The following is a 21,416-nucleotide window of genomic DNA, read 5'->3' on the forward strand; positions in this document are numbered from 1 at the left end:
GGCCTCAGATGTATAAGACACCCCAGGGGATCAAACTTGTGATAGGGTCATACTTGCACTGTTACACCCCAAGGAACTGAGCAGACATTCTTCTGACTAAACAGAATGTTCAATACACTCATATAGGTGTGATCGTCATTCCTCATGCTTTTGGCCATATAGGATATTCTTGATTATGTATTCAGCAAATGGTAATCAACAGTAAATAAACCCTACAAATGATTTAAATTAGGCAGGCAGGGCAGGTTAGTTCTTAATAACTTTATTTTGTTTTGCGCATTAAACTTTAAGTAACAAATCTAAAAAAATTGACGTCCTGCAGTAAACACAGTGCTATAGACAACGGTAAACAGCAACATGTATCATTTGTGTTATTTTAAAAATCTCAGAAATTTGGCATCATACACTATCCAACCACAAGATTAAAATTACCTACTTGTATTTGACCTCATTATCCATTTTATTAGCTCTACTTATCATAAATAGACACTTTGTAGTTATACAATTACAGACAGTTGTCCATATGTTGCTCTGCATACTGTTTTATATTTTATCTCCTTTCAACCTATTCTTCAATGGTCAGGACCCCCACAGAGCAGGTATAATTTTTAAATGTTGGATCACTGTGGGCACTGCAGGGACAATGACATTGTAATGCCATGTTAGTGTCTCTTGTGTTGATAGGAGTAGATCAGACACACAAATGCAGCTGGAGTTTAAAAACAATTGTCATTTTTATATTATTTATTGTATTTGTGTATTTATTGGTGTATTTATTAGCTGTAAAATAAGTTTTAAGGCTTTTTTGTGACAAAAATGGTCATTCAAAATTCAGACTAAGTCCCCTTCTTTTGTCATTTTATGGTAACTGTTGCATAGGATTACATATGAAAATGATCATTGTATTTAACACAACTCCAGGGACCTGGAGGTTGTGGGTTTGATTCCCGCTCCGGGTGACTGTCTGTGAGGAGTTTGGTGTGTTCTCCCCGTGTTCGCGTGGGTTTCCTCCGGGTGCTCTGGTTTCCTCCCACAGTCCAAAAACACATGTTGGTAGGTGGATTGGTGACTCAAAAATGTCCTTGGGTGTGAGTGTGTGAGTGAATGTGTGTGTGTGTGTGGTGCCCTGTGAAGGACTGGTGCCCCCTCCAGGGTGTATTCCCGCCTTACGCCCAATGATTCCAGGTAGGCTCTGGACCCACCGCGACCCTGAACTGGATAAGGGTTACAGATAATGAATGAATGAATGAATAAATAAATAAAGTTTGAAATTGACAAGTGAAGAAAATGCATTTATCACTGCATTTGTTATGAATTCAATGAAAAACGTGTGGCAAAAGCATGTGCATCTAATTGTTTTGCTCTTGGGAAAATACTGTATCCAAAAATATGTGTGAGATTTGGTTTAGATTATTTAAAGTTGCTGATTTATATGTTATCAATTGTGAAGGTAGTGTATTTATACAAATTTTTTTGTGTTTTCAAAAATAAAATGACAATTGTCATTTTTTACTATTACACAAGTTACCATCAAATGAGAAGGGAGGTAATATTTGATTTTTTGAATTACAATAATATAATACCCTACAACTAATAAAACAACACTAGGACAACATGAATACAAAGCAAATATGTAATATAAAGATAATAAGATATTGACATTTTTTAAATAAGTTCCAGATTGATCAGTAATAATTGTATCAAGGCTGATCAAATGCGTCGATATCTTCTTTAAACTTGGGTCTGCTTGTAAGTGTTTTGGGGTTTTGAAACATGTTAAAGAAAAAGTTGGGTTTTTATGCGTTAGAAGCTCTAAAGGGCGCTGTTAATTGAGGAATCGCACGGAGGGATGGGTAGAAGCAGGCTTTTCCTTGGCCCTGCCGAGAGAGGGGTGCGTTGCCCTTTTAAGAGCTGCATCTTCCCCTCGGCCGCGTGACGTCAGGACGGTGCAGGACTGGAGCCCATCCTCCTGAGCGCCGTGTCTCAGATATACACACACACACACACACAGCGCCAAACAAACACCGCTCCGCGCCGAGATGAAGCACAGCGCGACTCTCGCAGCGGATTAAACAATAATAACGGAAACTTTCTGACCATGGCCGTGCACGAGACAGTGTAGAGAAGAGTGGAGTCGGAGCACCACATTAACGGCAGCACGGAGCCGAGACTCGCTCCTAGATGCACAGATACACACACGGCGAGTTATGACCCAGAGCCGTTCGCAGTTCCTCACAGCCCGCGTTTTGAAGCTGACAACCTTGAGAAACGCCTGAGTTCTGCCTCGCTCTCGGTTTTGTTTTGTCGCACGCGCTCCAAGAACCAGTGTCTGACCCTGCAGTAGTAGTTATGGCGGGGAAAGTAACATCGCAAGGTTCTGGAATACTGCTGGTTACAGCCAACGTCGGATCACTCTTCGAGGATGTGAGTTTCTCTTACGCCTTGTCTCCTTCGCTCTCAGGCTTTGCTTGTGTTTTTGTGTTCTCCTGGAGTTTGTTAAAGCGTGGCTGATCCTTTCCACAATTTCTCTCTCTCTCTTTCTATCTCCCCTCTCTCTCTGTCTCTTTCTCCCTCTCTCACGCTCAGCTTGATCCACATGCTCACTGTATATGTGTGGAGGCGTTCGATTGGAAGCGTATAGCCTGGAGCTGGAGCTGCCAGAGCTCTGAGCCTCAGCGCTGGGCCCCACTCACGCAAACTTCAAATTTTTGACTTTCTGTAAAAGTTTTAGTCCAGCAGCTGTGTTCACAGCACGCTTTTTGAAGCAGCGGGCAGCAGGGCCTGCTGGGAACGGTCCCAACTCTTTAAACAACCTAATAATGCTCATCTTCAGTGCTCATCAACACCTAGTGCTAGATCCCAAAACAGAAGGGAAGGGTTCTCAAAGTTGAGGCTAATAAGTGGAAAACGACATTTTTTTATTAGACAATGGGTTTGTACTGGCTTTTTAAAACTTTAATTTGGCTACCATGGCTACTGGGCACATGCTTATTCCAACACAAAGCTGGTTTCTAATTTACCTGTTTCAATTTCCCATTTAAATAAATAATAAGTGTAATGTACAAGAATTTCAGTGCATAAACTGTTATCAGGATCAACGTCCTCAATTTAAACCTGTCAAGGAAGTTAAAGCTGACGGTCACAATTATAATCAAAAGAACACTTTTTAAAAAATGTTTCCTCATCATTTCCTAGCTCTCCAGTCTGTTTGCGTGCTCGAAAGTGGTTTAATGTGTTTATGAAGCCCCAGTGTCTCCTAAATTAGTAAAAAAAAAAAAAAAAAAAGAATAAGGTCTCAGTCTGGTATGCTAGGTTCTCTCTCTGTTATTGGCAGAAACATCTGGAGTTTTAAATAACAGAAAGAACTTAAAATGTTGAATTGTACAAACTGAGATGAAGATGTTGCTTTAGTCCTGCTCCATAGGTGGGAAATATAGATTTTTTTTTTGGCTGTTTCGGATCACTTAAGGTGGAAATGTGTCTAGACTCTGGAGATGGCTAACTGCATTACCGAAAGTGCTACAGAACTAAACAACTCGAGTTACAAATGCATTTTATGGTAATTCTGACTGTGAATAAAAACACAGACAAGTTAAACTTCAGCCATGTTCAAACAAGCTTTGCTTTTTTTCCTCTCAAACTGTAAAAGACGCGGAGCTTCTGAATGTAAACAACTAGCTAGAACTGCATTTCCCCCCAAACTTTCCCTTGAAGTGTAATGGCAGCTCTTAGTTTGTAAGTTGCACATTTTAAGACTGTGTTTCTGGTGTGTGTGTGTGTGTGTGTGTGTGTGTGTGTGTATTAAGTATATATTCATCATGCAGAACTGATGTATGTGAGGTGGATTTTCAGGATTTTAGTTTGTTGTATTTATTTTCACCCAGTGAGATTAATGAAACTGTCTATGAGATATATCTGATTAACACATTGAAATTGTGATTATTGTGGATAGCTAGTGATGTCTGCTTCCTGGGTGACTGACATGACTGAATAAACGTACAAGGCAAATCTGTGGTGTATTCCACATGGAAGGATTTCAGCCTTTGTTTTGATAACTTAAGCCTACAGTGAAGCCTGTCCAATAGGAAAAGTTAGGAGGAATTTATTCTTAACTTTGGGCTTAAGTTATCTAGCTAACTGAGAACTTTGCTTTGTGGAATACTGCCCTGTTCTTAATGCACTACATAACAATGTTGAGGTTTAACAGAATTTAAGGCATTTTGTTGTACTACATCTGAAAATTTGTACTGAGCACTGACACCAGTAGCAAGTTTTATTTTTAATGTAACCTTTTGGTAGATTTTCAAGAGGTTTGTACCCATGAACACATCATCTATTAGTCTGACAGAATCACAGCAGTTGTGCTGACGCTAACTGTGACTGAGAGACCCTATGGTATCACCTGTAGGTTTAGTGTCGGATATTGTTTCTATTTGAGGTGTAGCTCTTTAAAATGTAAGCTAATAACGTCTAAACTTTAGTTTACCCTCCTCTTTGTGTCTAATTAAAAGTTACATCTTCTGTTATTGTTCTTCCTTCCTTTGGTGAGATTTTTCAGTCATTTGTATTTATAGAGCTTCTCGTCCGAGTTGCACTGTGGAGCTCGAGCACCTTGTATCATTTATGAATGTTGTGTAAACAGTGTAAGAGTTAGAACTTTCTCTCCTCCCCTGTGTGAACTTTTAGTCCCAAACATAGAGTAAACCCCCACCCCTACCACTCCACCCCAGTTATAAATAGGCCCACTGTCATGGCTGCTGAACTTTGGATGTCTTATAGATATGACTGGTTTTCTTCAGAAATTTAACAAGTGAACATGGCTTAAAACAGTCCTGTGTACACAAGGGTGAACTACATTTTTTACACTTACACTGCTGTGTGGTTACATGCACTCTTACGTGAAGGCATTTGTGTCCAGACATTGCAGACGGACCGTGAAAGGGACCTCTGTACAGAATGTGTACAAACCCATTCATAGTAAGACAGAAATTCAAGACAAGTCTTTAAGACACTTGCTATGAAAACATACATTTTAAAGATGTCTTCAAACTTTCATTATGTTAACAGGCATAATTTAATAGGTATGTGTTATTATAGGTCAGCGTTTTAGCATGCATATGTTATTGATCATAATATCAATGCAGGAATTTTTATTTCAGAAAACAAATTGGACTAAACTCTGTGGTTTATTCATTCATCTACTTTGCAAAGGATTACAGATTTATTTTCTTTTTACTGAGTGACTGCATGTTTGTAGGATGTGAGTTGTAAACTAAAGTGTAGTCAGAAAATTGGATCCTGTGATGAGCATAAATTTCACGCTCTTCAGGAACTATAAAAAAGTGCTTTTGTTTATTGAAATCAGCTGATTTAGCTGCAGCCCAAATACCCTCATATCTGGCCTCCATCTGGCGCTGCCATCAGCTTTTTTTGGTCTGATCGGACTAATGACACCTCTTGGGCTATTTGAAGGCATATTCTTTATTTTCCTTAGCTTGTAGTTACTGTTAAACTGTGATACAGAATTATTCAGCTGGTTGTTGGTTTGTGTGGTCAAGACTTGTGGATCTGTGCTCAACATATGCCTGCAGCGTGATGTTTTGCCTGTTCAAATACAAAGCAAATGAAGCCAGAGAGACTGTAACATTTCTCAGGAATTTCATTCATTCATTACCTAGAAGCCACTGAACAATATGCGCTGAGTATTTCTTAGTACCTATAAATATTCAGCTAATAGCAGCTGTTTCTGTTTGTTTGCTTTCCTCTGATTATAGTGTCACTGAGTGTTTTGATAGCACAAGACGCAGTCCAGGTGATGTATTTAGTCAGAAATATGGACACATGACTCATTAAGCTGTAGTTTTGAATGCAATGTATAATGTTACCTTGAGTTCATTATAAATGCCATGAAATGCAACACATTAAGTCTCCTTTCAGTTTGTCTATAAGACTATTTTTCTTTAGAGATGAACATTTATGAGTACAAGATTACTGAATGTGTAGTATATAAGAAACACAGGTCATGGACATATTAAGTATTGGAAATGGGGAAAAATGATACATTTACATATACATTTGTTAGAATTCCAGTAGCATTAGAAGCAAGAGCCATATTAAATGTATTCAGAAAACTAGTTTTATAACAAATTAGAACTATGTTGCAGTGGACTTTACTGTTGTGACAAGAAAGAAAAAAGAACAGTCTGACCTTCTGGATATTCCTGACACACTTATGGTAACAAGTAGGCTTAGGCAATAAATTGAAAATTAATCGAAATTGACATTCAGAACTTCTAATCGACATAATCATGTCTATATCGATTATACCTTTATTCTGTTATGTCCCCAATGTGTGTTCTTGTACTGTCCCTTTAAAATCACGCTACCAAGCTGTAGTCATGTGAATCTGCCCCATCTACCAAATGGAAGCAACCTAAAGGCAGAGACCGACCAAGCAACACGAGCAGCTTGTACCAAAGAAAAACACAGTGTCTGTGGTTTGGATGTGCTCTGTTTGTCTATAATTAAGATGACACTGAACAAAAAAGAAGTCAAATGTAAACACTGAGAAAAAAACAGTTTCGGAGATCAAAGCACAATCGCATACCAAATATAAACAGTGTTCATAAAACGAGAGGAACAAGCTCCCATCATCATTAGAAAAAATATCCCAGCTTTAATATTGGAGAATATTTACAGTACAAGCCTCGTCACTGAAGTGTGGGGTTAAAAAATATAATTAATCGTAATCATGGTAAAATGTACAATTTATAATGATATTGATTTACACTCATATCGCCCAACACTAGAAACAACATTATTTACATTTCAGTTGCAAACACTTTTTATTTAACAGACAAGGAATGAGTGAATAAATCTTATAGACATTATAATATGCCATAAAGACTTGTTTCTTTTGTGCTGTACATATGTGGTTGCTTGGTGCTCATAAACAGGACAACCAATGGCACTGCAAGGTTATTCCTGATCGTACCCGTCATGCTTACAATCCAAATAGTCTGAGCCAGATTTTTGGAAAGGTATGCAGCACTGATCGTTGACCTAAGGATTAGTCATTTGCAGAAGAATTACACTGGACAAAAGAGTTTGGTGGAGGTGAAGGTGGCTGGTGATTTTCAATGCCAGGAAAACCAAGAAAGGTCTATTGAGGCAAAGAAACAAAGGCAATGATAGTGGCATTATTTGAGAAACATACTTTATTTTTGATTTGTTTATTTTTAAAGTTTTTTGTGAATAAGTTTGTTGTAAAACTTTAAAATTCCTATATGAATTCCTATATTTCCTATATATTCAGTAAAGGATTTGACTAATAAAGAACATATGTATCCAGAGACCCAGTGGTGCATTAGTTTGTGTTGCTCTGGCACAGGTGGATCAGACAATGCAGTGATGCTAGACTGTTTAAAATGCCACTGTCCACTCTGTTAGACACACCTACCTCATTGGTCCACCTTGTAAATATAAAGTCATAGGTAATAGCTCATCTATTGCTTCACAGTTTGTTTTGGTTCTCCTCAAGTCCTTCATCAGTGGACACAGGACGCTGTTGTCTGGATATTTTTGGTTGGTGGACTATTCTCAGTCCAGCAGTGACACTGAGGAGTTTACAGACTCTAGCAACACTGCTGTGTCTGATCCATGCCTACCAGCACAACACATGGATAAAAACACCACCACCATGTCAGTGTCCCCTGCAAAGCTGAGAATGATCCACCACCCAAATCATACCTGCTCTGTGGTGGTGCTGTGGGTCTGCTGACAATTGCATGGTGAAATGGGGATAAGAAAGTATGCTGACTTAACAGGTGGGCAACAGCCTGTAGTGCTTCTGTATGGTCAGTGAAGCTGATCAAATGAGTGTAAATTCAAGGTAGGTGTTCCTAATCCAGTGATTGTTCAGTGTATAACATATTTGCTAGAAGAAAATAATTATATTAATTTATTTCGCTCTTGATTTCCCTGGGTATCTCATTATCTCTGTGTGCTTGTGCGCCCCATTTTAATTTCATATGCAGTCTAATGCCAGCAGAGTGCTTTATTTACTCAGCCCCATAACTAAAATGTAGTCTGAAAGGAGGTCTTTCTCAGCGAATGTATCCTAAATCTCTTCACCATGTACGATGTGATGAATAACTCCTTTGTGAAAACATAGCTGTGTTTCCCTTTTGAAAGAATGTTCGCATGTTCACATTGCCACAAGAGTCTTTCATTTTTAGCCACAGGATGGAGCACATTATGACTACCCCAGCATGTACATGCTGTGAGCATAAAGTTTGCATGGTGGATGGAGTGTGTGCATGCAGTTCTTAGGTAGAGATTTAAAAGGTGAAACTGAGTGGCTGACTACTGATTTATTCCACAGAACACATTCACATGGTTCTTGATGAAAAACAAGCATGAAAAAGGACTTCAGATTTAAATGAACAGGCCCATAGTTTTCATAGAATTTCAGAAAGTCAGCCTAATGTATTTCTTTAGATGATAAGTTTAAATTGGATTAATGTATAATAATTTATGGAAGACCATTTTGTAAATAAGGAATGCAAATATAACCAATTTCTAAAGGTCCAAAGCACTATTTGGACTGGAATATTTTTACCTGTGGACAGGTAAAATAACTATTACTGGAGTATCCCAGTAGGGTTAATCCCATCCAAATAGACAACACAGTCATTTTTCCAGAGCTCCTGTTTCAGAAAAGACATGTGGGTGAATATTCTGTCATATCCCATCATATCTCTGGTTCTCTTAACAACGGAGGAGCTGATGTTCAGCTGCTTAGTAGAGGTAGATGTGAAATTTCTAGATGGAGGTATGTTTTGGGCACAATAGCAGCCTTAATACATGTTATGAATGTGTATCCTCTTCAGTAAGTTTTCATTAAATGGTTTATAATATCAGTGATGATAACTGTGTGAAGGATTAGTAACATTTTTGAAGGAAGAGAAGATAAGGTGGTTCATGGATGGATAATTTTTGGTGGCAGAGCTACTGGGGTTTTAGACTGACACTACTGTTTTGAGCTCACCCACCAAAATATCTAGCCCTCAATGTCCTTCATACCAAATAATGAGCAAGAAATTTGTAGTTAAAAAGTAAAAACTTTACTAGTCCTTTTCACATTTATTGTAAATGATAAACTATAATGGAAACTTATTCCCGCCTTACGCCCAATGATTCCAGGTAGGCTCTGGGCCCACCGCGATCCTGAATTGGATAAGCGGTTACAGATAATTACAGAGTGCTTCAAATTATATTTGATTTTAAAGGGATTACATGCTTCAGATGTCTGGTTCCGATCCCCACCGCCGTAAACAATTCTAAATTAGCAGTTTCCCTTAGAATGGCTCTTTTAATATCAAACACACTTTAAATTACTTTGTGTAAATCTGAACTATTTAATTAAGCCAAATTACATTTTAAGGACAATACGAACCCAGTAAATCCACTATTGAACCAACACGCTCTTTCTACTCCTGCACCTATTGAACTCTAAGTGTTGAAAAGCAGTAGCAGTGGATTACCAGTAATAGACATAGATATGGAATTTCTTTTTTATTGTTAGGTCATAGTCTTACTGAATCCTTTTCTCAGCTACTGCACCAAAACTGTCCTCATAGCACCATACCTAATTTTAGTCATGTTCTGTTTTCATGGCTTAGAAAGTTAATTGCTGTTGAGTCGACACATACTCTTATCTGATTGGTCCTTAAGGCACATCAGAAGGGTTGTGGAAAATTGCAGTGAAGCATTTTGGCCAATGCCACACTTTTCAGACAGCTCCCTAGCACGAGGAAAGCACTTCAGTGAAAAGGCCAAAGCCTTGCTAGCTCATTAAAGGAGTTTTCCAAAACATGTCAGTCCTAATTGTGCCATCTCACATGCTATATTGACGCAAATAACATTTAAGCTGCTCTTTTCAGAAGACAATGAAACATGCAGCTGTCTTAAAACCCTGAGACATATAATTCGTTGCTGAACAGCTTCATCTGCAGTCTGAAAACCCTGACATCAAATCAATTCTCATCTAACACTTAAGTGCTCTTCTTGGAGTCTTCCCATACTTTGTTGAGTTGTTTCAGAGCAATTTGTTGGCAAATATTGTCTACCACTTCTAGCAGACCACTTAGATTAATCTATATTAATGTGAATGCAGGGCATCTTGGGAAATTGATGTTTCCAGTAATTATAACACTTTAATATTTTTACATATAGAGAATGGGAATGTAATAGGCTACTACCCGACAACAACCCTCAACATAACATTTTCACATATTTTATATGTGGCAGTCTACATATGGTGGTAAATGCACAGTGTTTTGTTGATTTGTATAGTGTTGCCAAGTTCTCACTGTTGTCTCTCATCTTACAAAACCTTACTGTTTCCTGCATGGGTGCTGCCAGGGAAAGACATTACACTGTGCCACACCATTCATTATCTGTAACCGCTTATCCAATTCAGGGTCGCGGTGGGTCCAGAGACTACCTGGAATCATTGGGCGCAAGGCGGGAATACAGTCCTTCACAGGGCAACACATACACACACACATTCACACATACCTACGGACATGAGGCGACATTGAGTCGCCAATCCACCTACCAATGTGTGTTTTTGGACTGTGGGAGGAGCACCCGGAGGAAACCCACGCGGACACGGGGAGAACACACCAACCCCTCACAGTCACCTGGAGCGGGAATCGAACCCACAACCTCCAGGTCCCTGGAACTGTGTGACTGCGACACTACCTGCTACGCCACCGTGCCGCCCCAGGCCACACCAACCCTTGAAAATGTAACCCTCGAAAACAATGTTTGACAATAAGAATCTAAAAGCTTAGAGTGTCAAGTTGGTTTTTCTAAATAGCATCACAACCCAAAAAAATCTCCATTTTTGATGATTTTTAGTTTACTACATCATTTGAGCATAGCAGCTGGATTTAATGATGAATGAACCAAAATGGAAAAAAATCTTCCACTTTCACTGAAAGTTAATTTTTGTTTGGAAACAGATTACGTGTGTGTGTGGTGAGTGGGATTCAAAATATTCTAGTCTACAATAGAACAGTTTACCTATGTCTGTTAGAAATTGTGGCGGCATGGTGGCTCAGCAGGTAGTGTCGCAGTCACACAGCTCCAGCGACCTGGAGGTTGTGGGTTCGATTCCCGCTCTGGATGACTGTCTGTGAGGTGTGTTCTCCCCGTGGTCACGTGCTCCAGTTTCCTCCCACAGTCCAAAAACACGCGTTGGTAGGTGGATTGGTGACTCAAAATTGGTGACTGGATTGGTGTCTGTAGGTGTGAGTGAATGTGTGTGTGTGTCTATGTTGCCTTGTGAAGGACTGGCGCCCCCTCCAGGGTGTATTCCTGCCTTACGCCCAATGATTCCAGGTAGGCTTTGGACCCACCGCGACCCTGAACTGGATAAGCGATTACAGATAATGAATGAATGAGTGTACTTATATCATTAGTGTTGATTATGTTCAGATAATGGAATGACAGTAAGCCCTTTGCCCCTTTGGTGCCAGATAAGGAACTGAGATATCATGAAATTCACCAGTGTTTGGGTTAGATCCAAAACCAGTGGGGCACACACCCTCTCAAAGCCCATTCAGCACTGAGAGCCAGGCTTCCTTTACAGTGTAAATATAACAAAACAGCATAAATGGTAATTGGTTATCTTTATTAAGTGAGCTCGGGCTTCTAGAGTATAACTAAACTTGACACTTTCTTGTTTTTCTACAATAGGTATTTATTAATGAAGGAAAGAGTATTGGTTCATCTTACATTATAATGTAGTATATCACAGTAACCAACGTGGTGATAAAACGTAATTGCTGGTTGAGTCAGTAAGCATGCTGCTCTGCCCATAAAGATCAGAAATTTTCCCTCTGATACAGTCATACAAAAGTAACATTAAAAAGATATTGTAATTTTTTTCTTTTTTTTCCAGTTAACTTCCAGAGAGCTGTTATTCAGCATAAAACTTTCTTTGCGATAAAAAGAATCAATGTGGTTGTAGATTTTGTTGAAAAGTAGATATTAGTTGGAATTGATCAACTGTTAACTCCACACATTATTGAAAAGTATTTCACTTACTTATGTCAGTTAGACCCTTTTGCATGCGCTTTATTATGTAAATAATGTGATGAGCTGGATGCCTCCATATGAGTGTGGCACATAGATTTGCAAAAAAAAAAAAAAAAAAGATTTTTTTTTTCTGTTGTTTTTGTGTTGCTTGTTGCTTTATATTTGTTATTTATATCATAATTACATTTTATTTTGGTCATGAATGAAGAACCTAGCTGGTGGAAAATAATAATATAATAAAATAAAATAATTGACAATACATTTTTTCATGATGTAAACTAAATATTAATAGTAATTACAGCATATTATTTATTAACATTTTTTAAATTGTTTATAGAATACTTGATATTGAATACCAAGTAACTTTGGTTTCTAGTTTATAATGTTCAAATGTGTTAAACTTTATTACTGTGTATAAAAGAATGAAAATGATTAATATGACAAGTGGTTACAACTACTTTGGAGGTTGTGTCTCTCATAGAAAGTACATTATGTCCTGAGGCACATGAGAGTTATTCTGCAGGTCTCAGTGTTGCTCAGGGTGCTCTGTGAACAGTAAATTTCCTCAAAATGTTCCATGTTGGGGCATGTTGGGGAACACCCTGTCTTAGAGCCATCCCCTAGCTTTCACACTGCTGTTGTCTTTCAGGCATGGACCGGTGATGTGTGTGTCAGAATCCAAGATCATTATCCACTGTGACTGCAGCTATTAGTCTTGATAAACAAAGTGTACAGTAAGTTTGAGTACACTAAGCTGACTGGTTAAAAGTTCAATTGACTTTTTATATTGAAATTGCAATTTATAATATTGAAATTTAAAGGGAACATCTATGATTGTGGGGAAACACTGTTCTCTTAGCATAGTCAGTTCCCTTTATAGCAACAATAAATATTGCCCACCTATGGTGCAGGAACAGCGCAATATCCTCCTCTTGGTTCATGCATTTTTTTTCAATGATTGGCAGTCCTGTTCATCCTATCAGAAGCAAACTTGTGATGTGACAGCACAACCGTAACTTAAGTGGTCATCTCTCTTATTGTAAGTAGCATCTTGGCCAAAAACAGAAAGCTGGGGCCTTGATATAATTGCAATTCAACTTACAAACCCAGTATTGTTCAGAAAAACTCCCCAAAGAAATGCTGCTCACAATATGCTGGGTATAAAGCTGTCATCCACTGAAACACTTGCGGTGAATGACACCGCGATATATATACATTGCTTCACACATTCCACCTGCTGTACCTGTTCCAACCTGTTGTTTCAGTGGAATGTAAACATTTGGCAAAAAGAATGACCTAAGACAGAACTCTCAAAAAAAAAAAAAAAAAAAAAAGGTGTGGGCCAAGTGCAGCCTTTCAGAGGTGTGTGTGAAACAGAGCACAATACACTCAAACTGTATATTATCACTCTTGGACTACACTCTGATTCTGTAAGCATTATCTTTCTGAGGTTATTTGTTGATTTCTGAGTGTTACAGGTTGTGCCGCTAAACGAAGCAACAGTGTCTAGGGGAAAAAGAGAAAAAGTTGATCTTCATCTTGAAGGGGGATGACTAGGAATTAAAGTTGGGAATTCCGTCACAGCTGTACCCTGGACTGTTGTGTATTGTGTTTAATATCTTTACAGTGTGTCTGAATAAAGCCTAGAAAAATGTCAGGCACACACTACATGATGGAAATTGAAGTTAAAATCTGGTCTAAAAGTCATGTAGTGTAACCCCAGCCTAGCAAAGGATTAGAAGAAGCCACTTGTAGAAAAGAGAATTACAGCTTTGAAGTGCAGGTGACACGACTCAGGAATTAAATTGATTTAAATCACCTAAATGATTTCAAGCATTTAGGGATCCAAGTTTATAAAAAGGGAATATTTAGGGAAAAGTAATAAAGGGAGGGTTTTCTGGAATTTGATCCATTGCCAATTTTGTGCTATGCTCAAATGACTGGTTCCTGGTGCTTCTAGTGAGACATTACAGCCTCTTGTTCCAAACTATTTCTCCTCATCTTCCACTTCTGGAGACATAACCACTACAGCTATAGAAACAGCCCTTAAACAGTTTTACTGTCATAAAAGAAAAAATGAATAAATTGAAGTTATTGAATGCTTTTTCTGTTAGCAGTTTTTGAGGCATTTTTGGTTTCATAATTTGAAATAAACATATGCACTGAAAATTTCTGTTGAATATTTGTCAAGCCACTTTTATTTCATGGATTAAATACAGCATTAAAATCATAGGCAGATAGAAGTAAATCTGTTTAAAATCATAATTTTCCCTTAAAGCACTATCAGAACATGCGTATTTAAATAAAGTGTAGGTTAAAGGTGTTTACCACTTGATGACTGCTTTGGAGAAGAGCAGAAATGATTGTGTGTGGCATGGTGATGAGATATTACGATTTGACTTGTTGAGCAGGTGTAGAGGGTTCAGGGTGTATACACCCTGCTTCTGCATTTTTATTTTAATCTGAAAGCCTAAAATAAAATGTTTGGTTAAGAAGAATTTGTTTAATCATCTTTTTACGATGAAATACTCTCTTTACAATGAAATGTTAAGTTGGGCAGTGTTTTCGAAGTACTGACACATCATTCTCTGAAAAGCATGTTGTGAAATATAGTAGCACCTAAATATTGTCATTTGCTCAGACCTAAAAGTGATCTTATCTTTAAAGTAGGAAACTTTGTTTTGTAACTTCCTAATTGGTTGGTTGAAATGTTCACATTCTGCTCTTGCCTGTTCCAGTTTATAATATCTATAATATCCGCATGTCAAGTTCAGATTTACCAAATTATTTAGCATTCTGGAATATTTCTCTAAAAATAGGCCTTCTTAGATTCTGGGCTGTTAAGGAATGTCTGACTGCAGACCCTTCTGTTGCACCCCCAGGAGTAGGGATATCATCTGGGCATTTCAAAAGAAGTGAAAGTTATTCATCTCACAGTTGGAAATACAATTACTGCCTAAAATACATGTCCATTGCTTTAGGGATTCCTCATTAATCAATAAATTACAAGAGGACTTTATTATATTATAATTTGTGCTGTCAGTCGATTAAAACAATTAAATAATCACACAATTTTGCTGAAATTCATTACATTGTCCCTTCTTAGGACTGTAGCTTTTGATAATTAATATTTAAATGCAAATCAACACAAAATAATTATATTTATAATAGTAGTGCCTTAAAATTAAAATCACAAAGATAAATTTAATTACTAGTGCATAGTACTGGGCGATATGAGTGCAAAACAATATCACGATTAATTTCATATTTTACCACGATTATGATAATGAACAATTATTGTGTTTTTGCATTTTTAACCCTCATAGTTCAGTGATAAGATTTGTACTCTAAATAAGCTCCAGTTTTAAATATTTTTCTAATGTTGCTGGGAGCTTATTACTTTTTTTTTTTTTCTCAGCGTTTACATTTGACTCCTTTTTGTTCTGTGTCGTCTTAATTATAGTCAAACACAGCACGCCCAGACCATAGATGCTGTGTTTTTCTTTGGTACAAGCTGCTCGTGTCACTAGGTCTGCTTCGCCGTTTAGGCTGCTTCCATGTGGTAGATGGGGCAGAATCGTGTGATTACAGCTTGGTAGCGTGATATTAAAGAGACAGTACCTGAATACACAGTGGGGACATAACAGAATAAAAATAATCAATATAGATTATGATTATATATAGATATAGATTATGTCGATTAGAAGTTCTGTATGTCGATTTCGATTAATTTTTACTATTAATTGCCCAGCCCTATTAATTCTTGTATTTTTGGGAGGGGGTGGCACGGTGGCGCAGCAGGAAGTGTCGCAGTCACACAGCTCCAGGGGCCTGGAGGTTGTGGGTTCCGCTCCGGGTGACTGTCTGTGAGGAGTTGATGTGTTCTCCCCGTGTCCGCGTGGGTTTCCTCCGGGTGCTCCGGTTTCCTCCCACAGTCCAAAAACACACGATGCAGGTGGATTGGCGACTCAAAAGTGTCCGTAGGTCTGAATGAATGTGTGTCTGTGTTGCCCTGTGAAGGACTGGCGCCCCCTTCAGGGTGTATTCCCGCCTTGCGCCCAAAGATTCCAGGTAGGCTCTGGACCCACCGCGACCCTGAATTGGATAAGCGGTTACAGATAATGAATGAATGAATTTTTGGGAGGGAGAACTGCCTCACATTTTTTACCCGAAAACCTATAGGAACCTGCAAAATTTTTACTTATTATTATTATTATTATTATTATTTCAGTGTAATTTTGATGATTTTTAAATTAGAATTTCTTATGCTGAGTAAAAATTCAGGAATAGCTTTAGCATTGGACACAGAAGCTTTAATGGAGAACGTTAACACTAGAGCACAGCTTGTGGCTCATGAGCTTGTGTGTATGTGTTTGTGTGTCTTAAACCTGTGCAGAATACTATATTAAATAAATAATCATTAGTCTATATTACTGTGAACAAGAAGGTTTACCAGCTAAAAGCATTAAGTGATTATACTCTTACTTATATTATGCATTTGAACACACATATTCAATCTAACTATTCCAAGGTGCTGCAAACTATTTAATGGTTTTCAGAAAAATACTTCAGCAATCCTGAGGTGCATTATGTTGCCAGAAATTTGTGGACACCTGCTGACCCTCTGAAATCGAGAGATTAATAAGAGATGGGTCCTCCTTTGATCCAGTAACAGCCTCTAATATTCTGGAAATGGTTTAATAGTAGATTTTGGGACATTCTGTGAGGATTTATTTGTATTCAAGAGGAAAACATTCAGTATAGTTCAGATACAGATGTTGAATGGTTAGTCTGGATCAGAAACATCACTCAGGCTCACCTGAACGGAGTTGAATGGAGATCTCCCTACATCAGAAAACACAGTGGCACTGCTCAACAATCTAATGAGGGGGATGTTTATACTTTACAGACCAACGTTTGGCATTGGACATGGTGAACTTTGCCTTGTGTGCCTGCTGCGGAGCATCTAATTCTGTGCCTGCTTTATATTATAAAGCTGTTTGTGTACATAACATCATGGGTGTAATTTATAATCGTTATTAAGAAAGGGGTGTCTGCATACTTTTGAATTTTTATTGTGGTTTTTAATGGTTCAAAATGTTTTAATGGTATTAAATGTAAATCTAAACCAAATTTGTAATGAAATGTGGCTATTTTGGAAGGTTGTATAAGGAAGGTTGTAACAAATAGCAATTGTTAGTTAAAATATTTTTATTTATTTGTTTAATATGACATCGGTATAAGTTAAAGTTATGTATTATGTATGTGTGTGTGGGAGTGATTTTATGCAGTATTTTCTACTGTATTACGATATTGTAACTCTTTCTAGAATGTAGCAAAATTGTTAACATTATATTTTTTGGGATTATTTTTAAAAGTTAGTCTATTGAGCTATTTTTTTCTTTTTTACTATTTTAGATGTTAATGTGCATTCAGTAACATATAGTTAAAACAGCAAACACAGAATTAAAGCTGAGAAGCTTTAAATTTCAATGTTACTTCTTCCTTGATACAGATCACAAATTCTTCTTGCTGGAGACTGTGCAAGAGAGTAGGCTGTAGCTGTAGGGTATGTAGCTAGAAACTAACCACGCTGCTGATTTGTCAGAATAAGACAATATTAAAAGAGGTCTGCATGCAAAAGAATAATTGAAAAAAAGTTTTGATGTGGTTTTATGCAACCCTTATATGGCCAAAAGTAAAATTCAAGCTTTTTGAGAATGACATATTGCATTGTGGTTTACTATAGAACATGTGAGAGTGCAAGCAAACCTTCTTTTTGACAGGGTGAAATGTTATGAGCCAACACTTAAAAATATCTTGAATTTAACTGTATATTTTCCTGAGCTGGCTCTTGATTACATGGATAAAAATGGAAAATATTAATTCCTGAATATTAAGTAGAGCATGAACTTTGTTTATTTAATTTAATATTATTTTTTTTTAAGGTCAGGTAATATATTTAATGAATATAACAAATATGTTTGGAGGGCTATGATGGTAATAACATATACTAATATTGGGAATAAGTGGCTTCTAATTGAGAATGAAGCAAAAGTCATAAGGCAGCAATAATCATAATTTCTGATCTATCTCTTTCTGGTAAACTGCTGTGAAGGCATTTCCAATATAATATATATTTTTTGTTGTCTCACAGTAAATACATTTTCACAGCTGGGGATCTTCTGGACAGTGTCAAATGCTATCTCACAGCTGGAAAACCCCTGAGTGGTTCAGGCATGGGGCTGTGTAGAAAGTGCATAGCATAAATACACTTTAAACTCTCTGAAATATTACAGAACCTATTCACACAGTGTCTCACCCGGACATTAACTGGACTTTGTTCTAGGGAGCTGGCATGATATTTGAGATCCACATACAGTTCCTCTGGGTGATGTCCAATAAAGAAGAGAATGAAGAGAACTAGTAAAGCTTTGTCAGTCTGTGTTTGCTATTTTAGATGGATAAAACTCCATTCCAAGTGCTTAGCGAGACGATTTAAACCGCAGTCTGTGAGAATGTTGGCCAATCAAAACTTGCTATGCCTGCTCCAAGAGTTTCATGGGGAGATTAAAACTCGCTATGCTCTCTTGAATAGATCCATGTGGTAATAAAGCTCGACATGCCTGCTCCAAGAGCTCTATGGAGCAATTAAAACTCTCTGTGCCAGTTCTAAGAGCTTTTTGGGGTGATAAAACTAGCGATAGTTAGTTAGTTAGTGATAAATCTCCTGTCTTGGGGCATTTAAATCTCACTTAGTTTGCTTACTCCAGGGCAATTAAAACTCCCTTGGCCTGCTTAAAGTATACAAGAAGTTGATTAAATATCACTTTTGCTTGCTCCAACTGCTCTGTAGGGTGATTAAAACTCGCACCGTGAGATCCATGAGATGATTAAATCTTATTATTAACTTAGAGCGGTAAAGTTTGAAAATGGTATGATTATTTGTTATCATCATCATGATAATTTGTCATATGTTTTTCTTATACTTATCTGGTCATGTAGTTTGTATCCTCAGTACTGGGCCAACTACATAATTTATCGTTGGGGAGAATAATTAGCATGGCTTATTTGGATTAAGCACGTGAACTGTTGAATATCAAACTGTACAAACGTGCTGAGCACCTGAATAAAATTTGATTTTAAAGCTGTTTATCTGAGATGCAAGAGTTTATTTGTTCGAAGCAAGCATCCATTCAAACAAACAAACAAACAAAATAATATCGGAATAAAAACAAATAACGTTATTACAGTGAATAGTGATATTGTGTGTGTGTGAATGGGTTGGTTTAATCCCTTCCAAATCTCTTCTTGTGTAGTCCAGTATTATTTTACATCCAATACTTAGTTTTACTGGATGATATACTCCATTATGTTAAACCAAGTGTGCTGCTGATTTAACAAGTCCACGCGATCAATTATATACAATGTTTTATGGTATTTTTTAAAATATTTTTTGTACTACAGTAGAAGTTGTATTTTGTGGGTGTGGATACATTGGTTGGAGTGGTTATCGTGTGGGTGTGTCTGGTAGAGGGGACTGGACCCTAGAGCTTACTTTGGTCTATTTCCATCCGCCTCACAGGCCTGTGGCCTGGTTTACATGTCTTCAGAGACTCTAAAACCATACCAATGCATTTGTGTCCTTCTGTTTTACTTGTTTTTATCTCCCATGGTTTCAAAATTCAATAATGTTTTCCTGACCTTATGTGATCAGTTGCTGTACTGCCATCTAATCGCCAAGGTTTCTTTTTCCTCTGTTCATTCAGACCTGTTTTATTTTTATTGCTTTCACAGGGACTTGAATCGGGTCCTTTATATTTGGAGGACTTTATTTTTTATCATGCCAGAAGTGTGTAATGGGACTCCCTGGCCAAATCATGAAAGAGGGTCTGGTGCACTCATCTTTTCCATGGTTGTTTCTGAGAATTCCAGAGTCTGAAAGTGACGCAAACCCTTCCAGCAGCATTAGAGTGGGGGATGAGGGGCATATTTATTTATTTATTTACTTACTCACTCACTAGACAGGTGCAAAAAGATGCAAAGGATTATGGCAAAAGGTACTAACGAGTGGGCAGATATTCTTTTATATAATGTAGTGAAATGCGTCCAGTTTTAACCATGTATGTATGCATGCATGCTCGCCTGCCTGTATGTGTGTGTTGCCGTGGTCCTGGTTTCTCTCACCCATGGGAAGCATTAGCAGAACCATAACAGAGATCTCTTGGACCAGCATCAGTATTCCTGTGTTTGGCACAAGTTGGTGCCCATTTATGGCCAATGTGCAGTAAAGTATATGGCAATACATTATCCTTTGTGTGCCTTTGTGATTAATAATGTGTATACAGCAATACAAAAGGCAGACATCATTATTAGGGATCAACTTAGCCTACGTTTCTCTAAATTTCAGTGTCACTGCTCATCCAAATTCAAATCAAGTTCAAGAAGTTTATTGTCATTTCAGCAGTATACAGTGTTTACAGTACGCATGCATGCTCCAAATGTGAAAAGAAGAAATGTATTGAGCGAAGTATATTTCATGATCTAAAAATCTTTTGTATGAAAATATAAAAGTCTGAAAATATAAAAAAGTGCTATGATTAACTATAGGAGAATACTTTTGGGGAACTTCTCAGAAGATTTGGGAAGTGTAGCCAAAACATGTTATCACAATATAAAATGTATGAACATCCTTCTAAAAATGCAGACAGATTGCACCTAATATACTCTAAATGATCACTGGATTAGGAAAGCCTACCTTGTATCTACACTCTACATTTTATCAGGTCCACTGACCATACAGGAGCGCTTTGTAGTTCTATAATTACAGATAGTAGTTCACCTGTTTCTTTGAATACTTTCTTATCCCTGTTTCACCCTGCTCTTTAATGGTGGGGATCCTGATAAGACCAATACAGGGCTTGCATGATTTTGAAAATGGATCATTATTAGCGCTGCAGTGACCCTGACGTGATATTTTGGTGTTTGCAGTTGGCGAATGCAGTTGGCGACTTGTTTGAAAGGAAGGACTTGCCACATGGCAAATTCCTGCATGTTAATTAGCTAAAATATGAAATGTTATGAACTAGGACTAGAGCTGGGCGATATGGCCAAAACTTTTATCATGATAAGGTTTTCTATTTTGTTCGATCTTGATATTTATCACAGTATTAATATTTTGCACGCTATGCCAAAGGACATTCTAGTAAATATATAGATTGAATACAGTGAGTGTGTTGTGCACATTACTCAAATTCACAAAGAAAGATTTCACTGGAACAATAACATTTTCTTACCACAAAAAACTA

At 37.6% G+C, this 21,416-nt stretch overlaps 1 protein-coding gene across 2 annotated transcripts in view; it reads left to right on the forward strand.

Annotated features, from left to right (window-relative positions):
• Positions 1 to 1,993: 1,993 nt before the first annotated feature.
• The window catches only part of LOC136705579 (inositol polyphosphate-5-phosphatase A), a 194,741-nt gene continuing 175,318 nt past the window's right edge, over positions 1,994 to 21,416 (forward strand). For both annotated transcript variants that reach the window (XM_066679216.1, XM_066679217.1), the window contains exon 1: positions 1,994 to 2,424. In XM_066679216.1, the coding sequence (XP_066535313.1) occupies positions 2,350 to 2,424 (75 nt within the window). In that variant the 5' untranslated portion in view covers positions 1,994 to 2,349. The remainder of the gene's footprint in view (positions 2,425 to 21,416) is intronic.

The sequence above is a fragment of the Hoplias malabaricus genome, chromosome 8 (genome assembly GCF_029633855.1).
Source record: "Hoplias malabaricus isolate fHopMal1 chromosome 8, fHopMal1.hap1, whole genome shotgun sequence".
Classification (NCBI taxonomy): domain Eukaryota; kingdom Metazoa; phylum Chordata; class Actinopteri; order Characiformes; family Erythrinidae; genus Hoplias; species Hoplias malabaricus.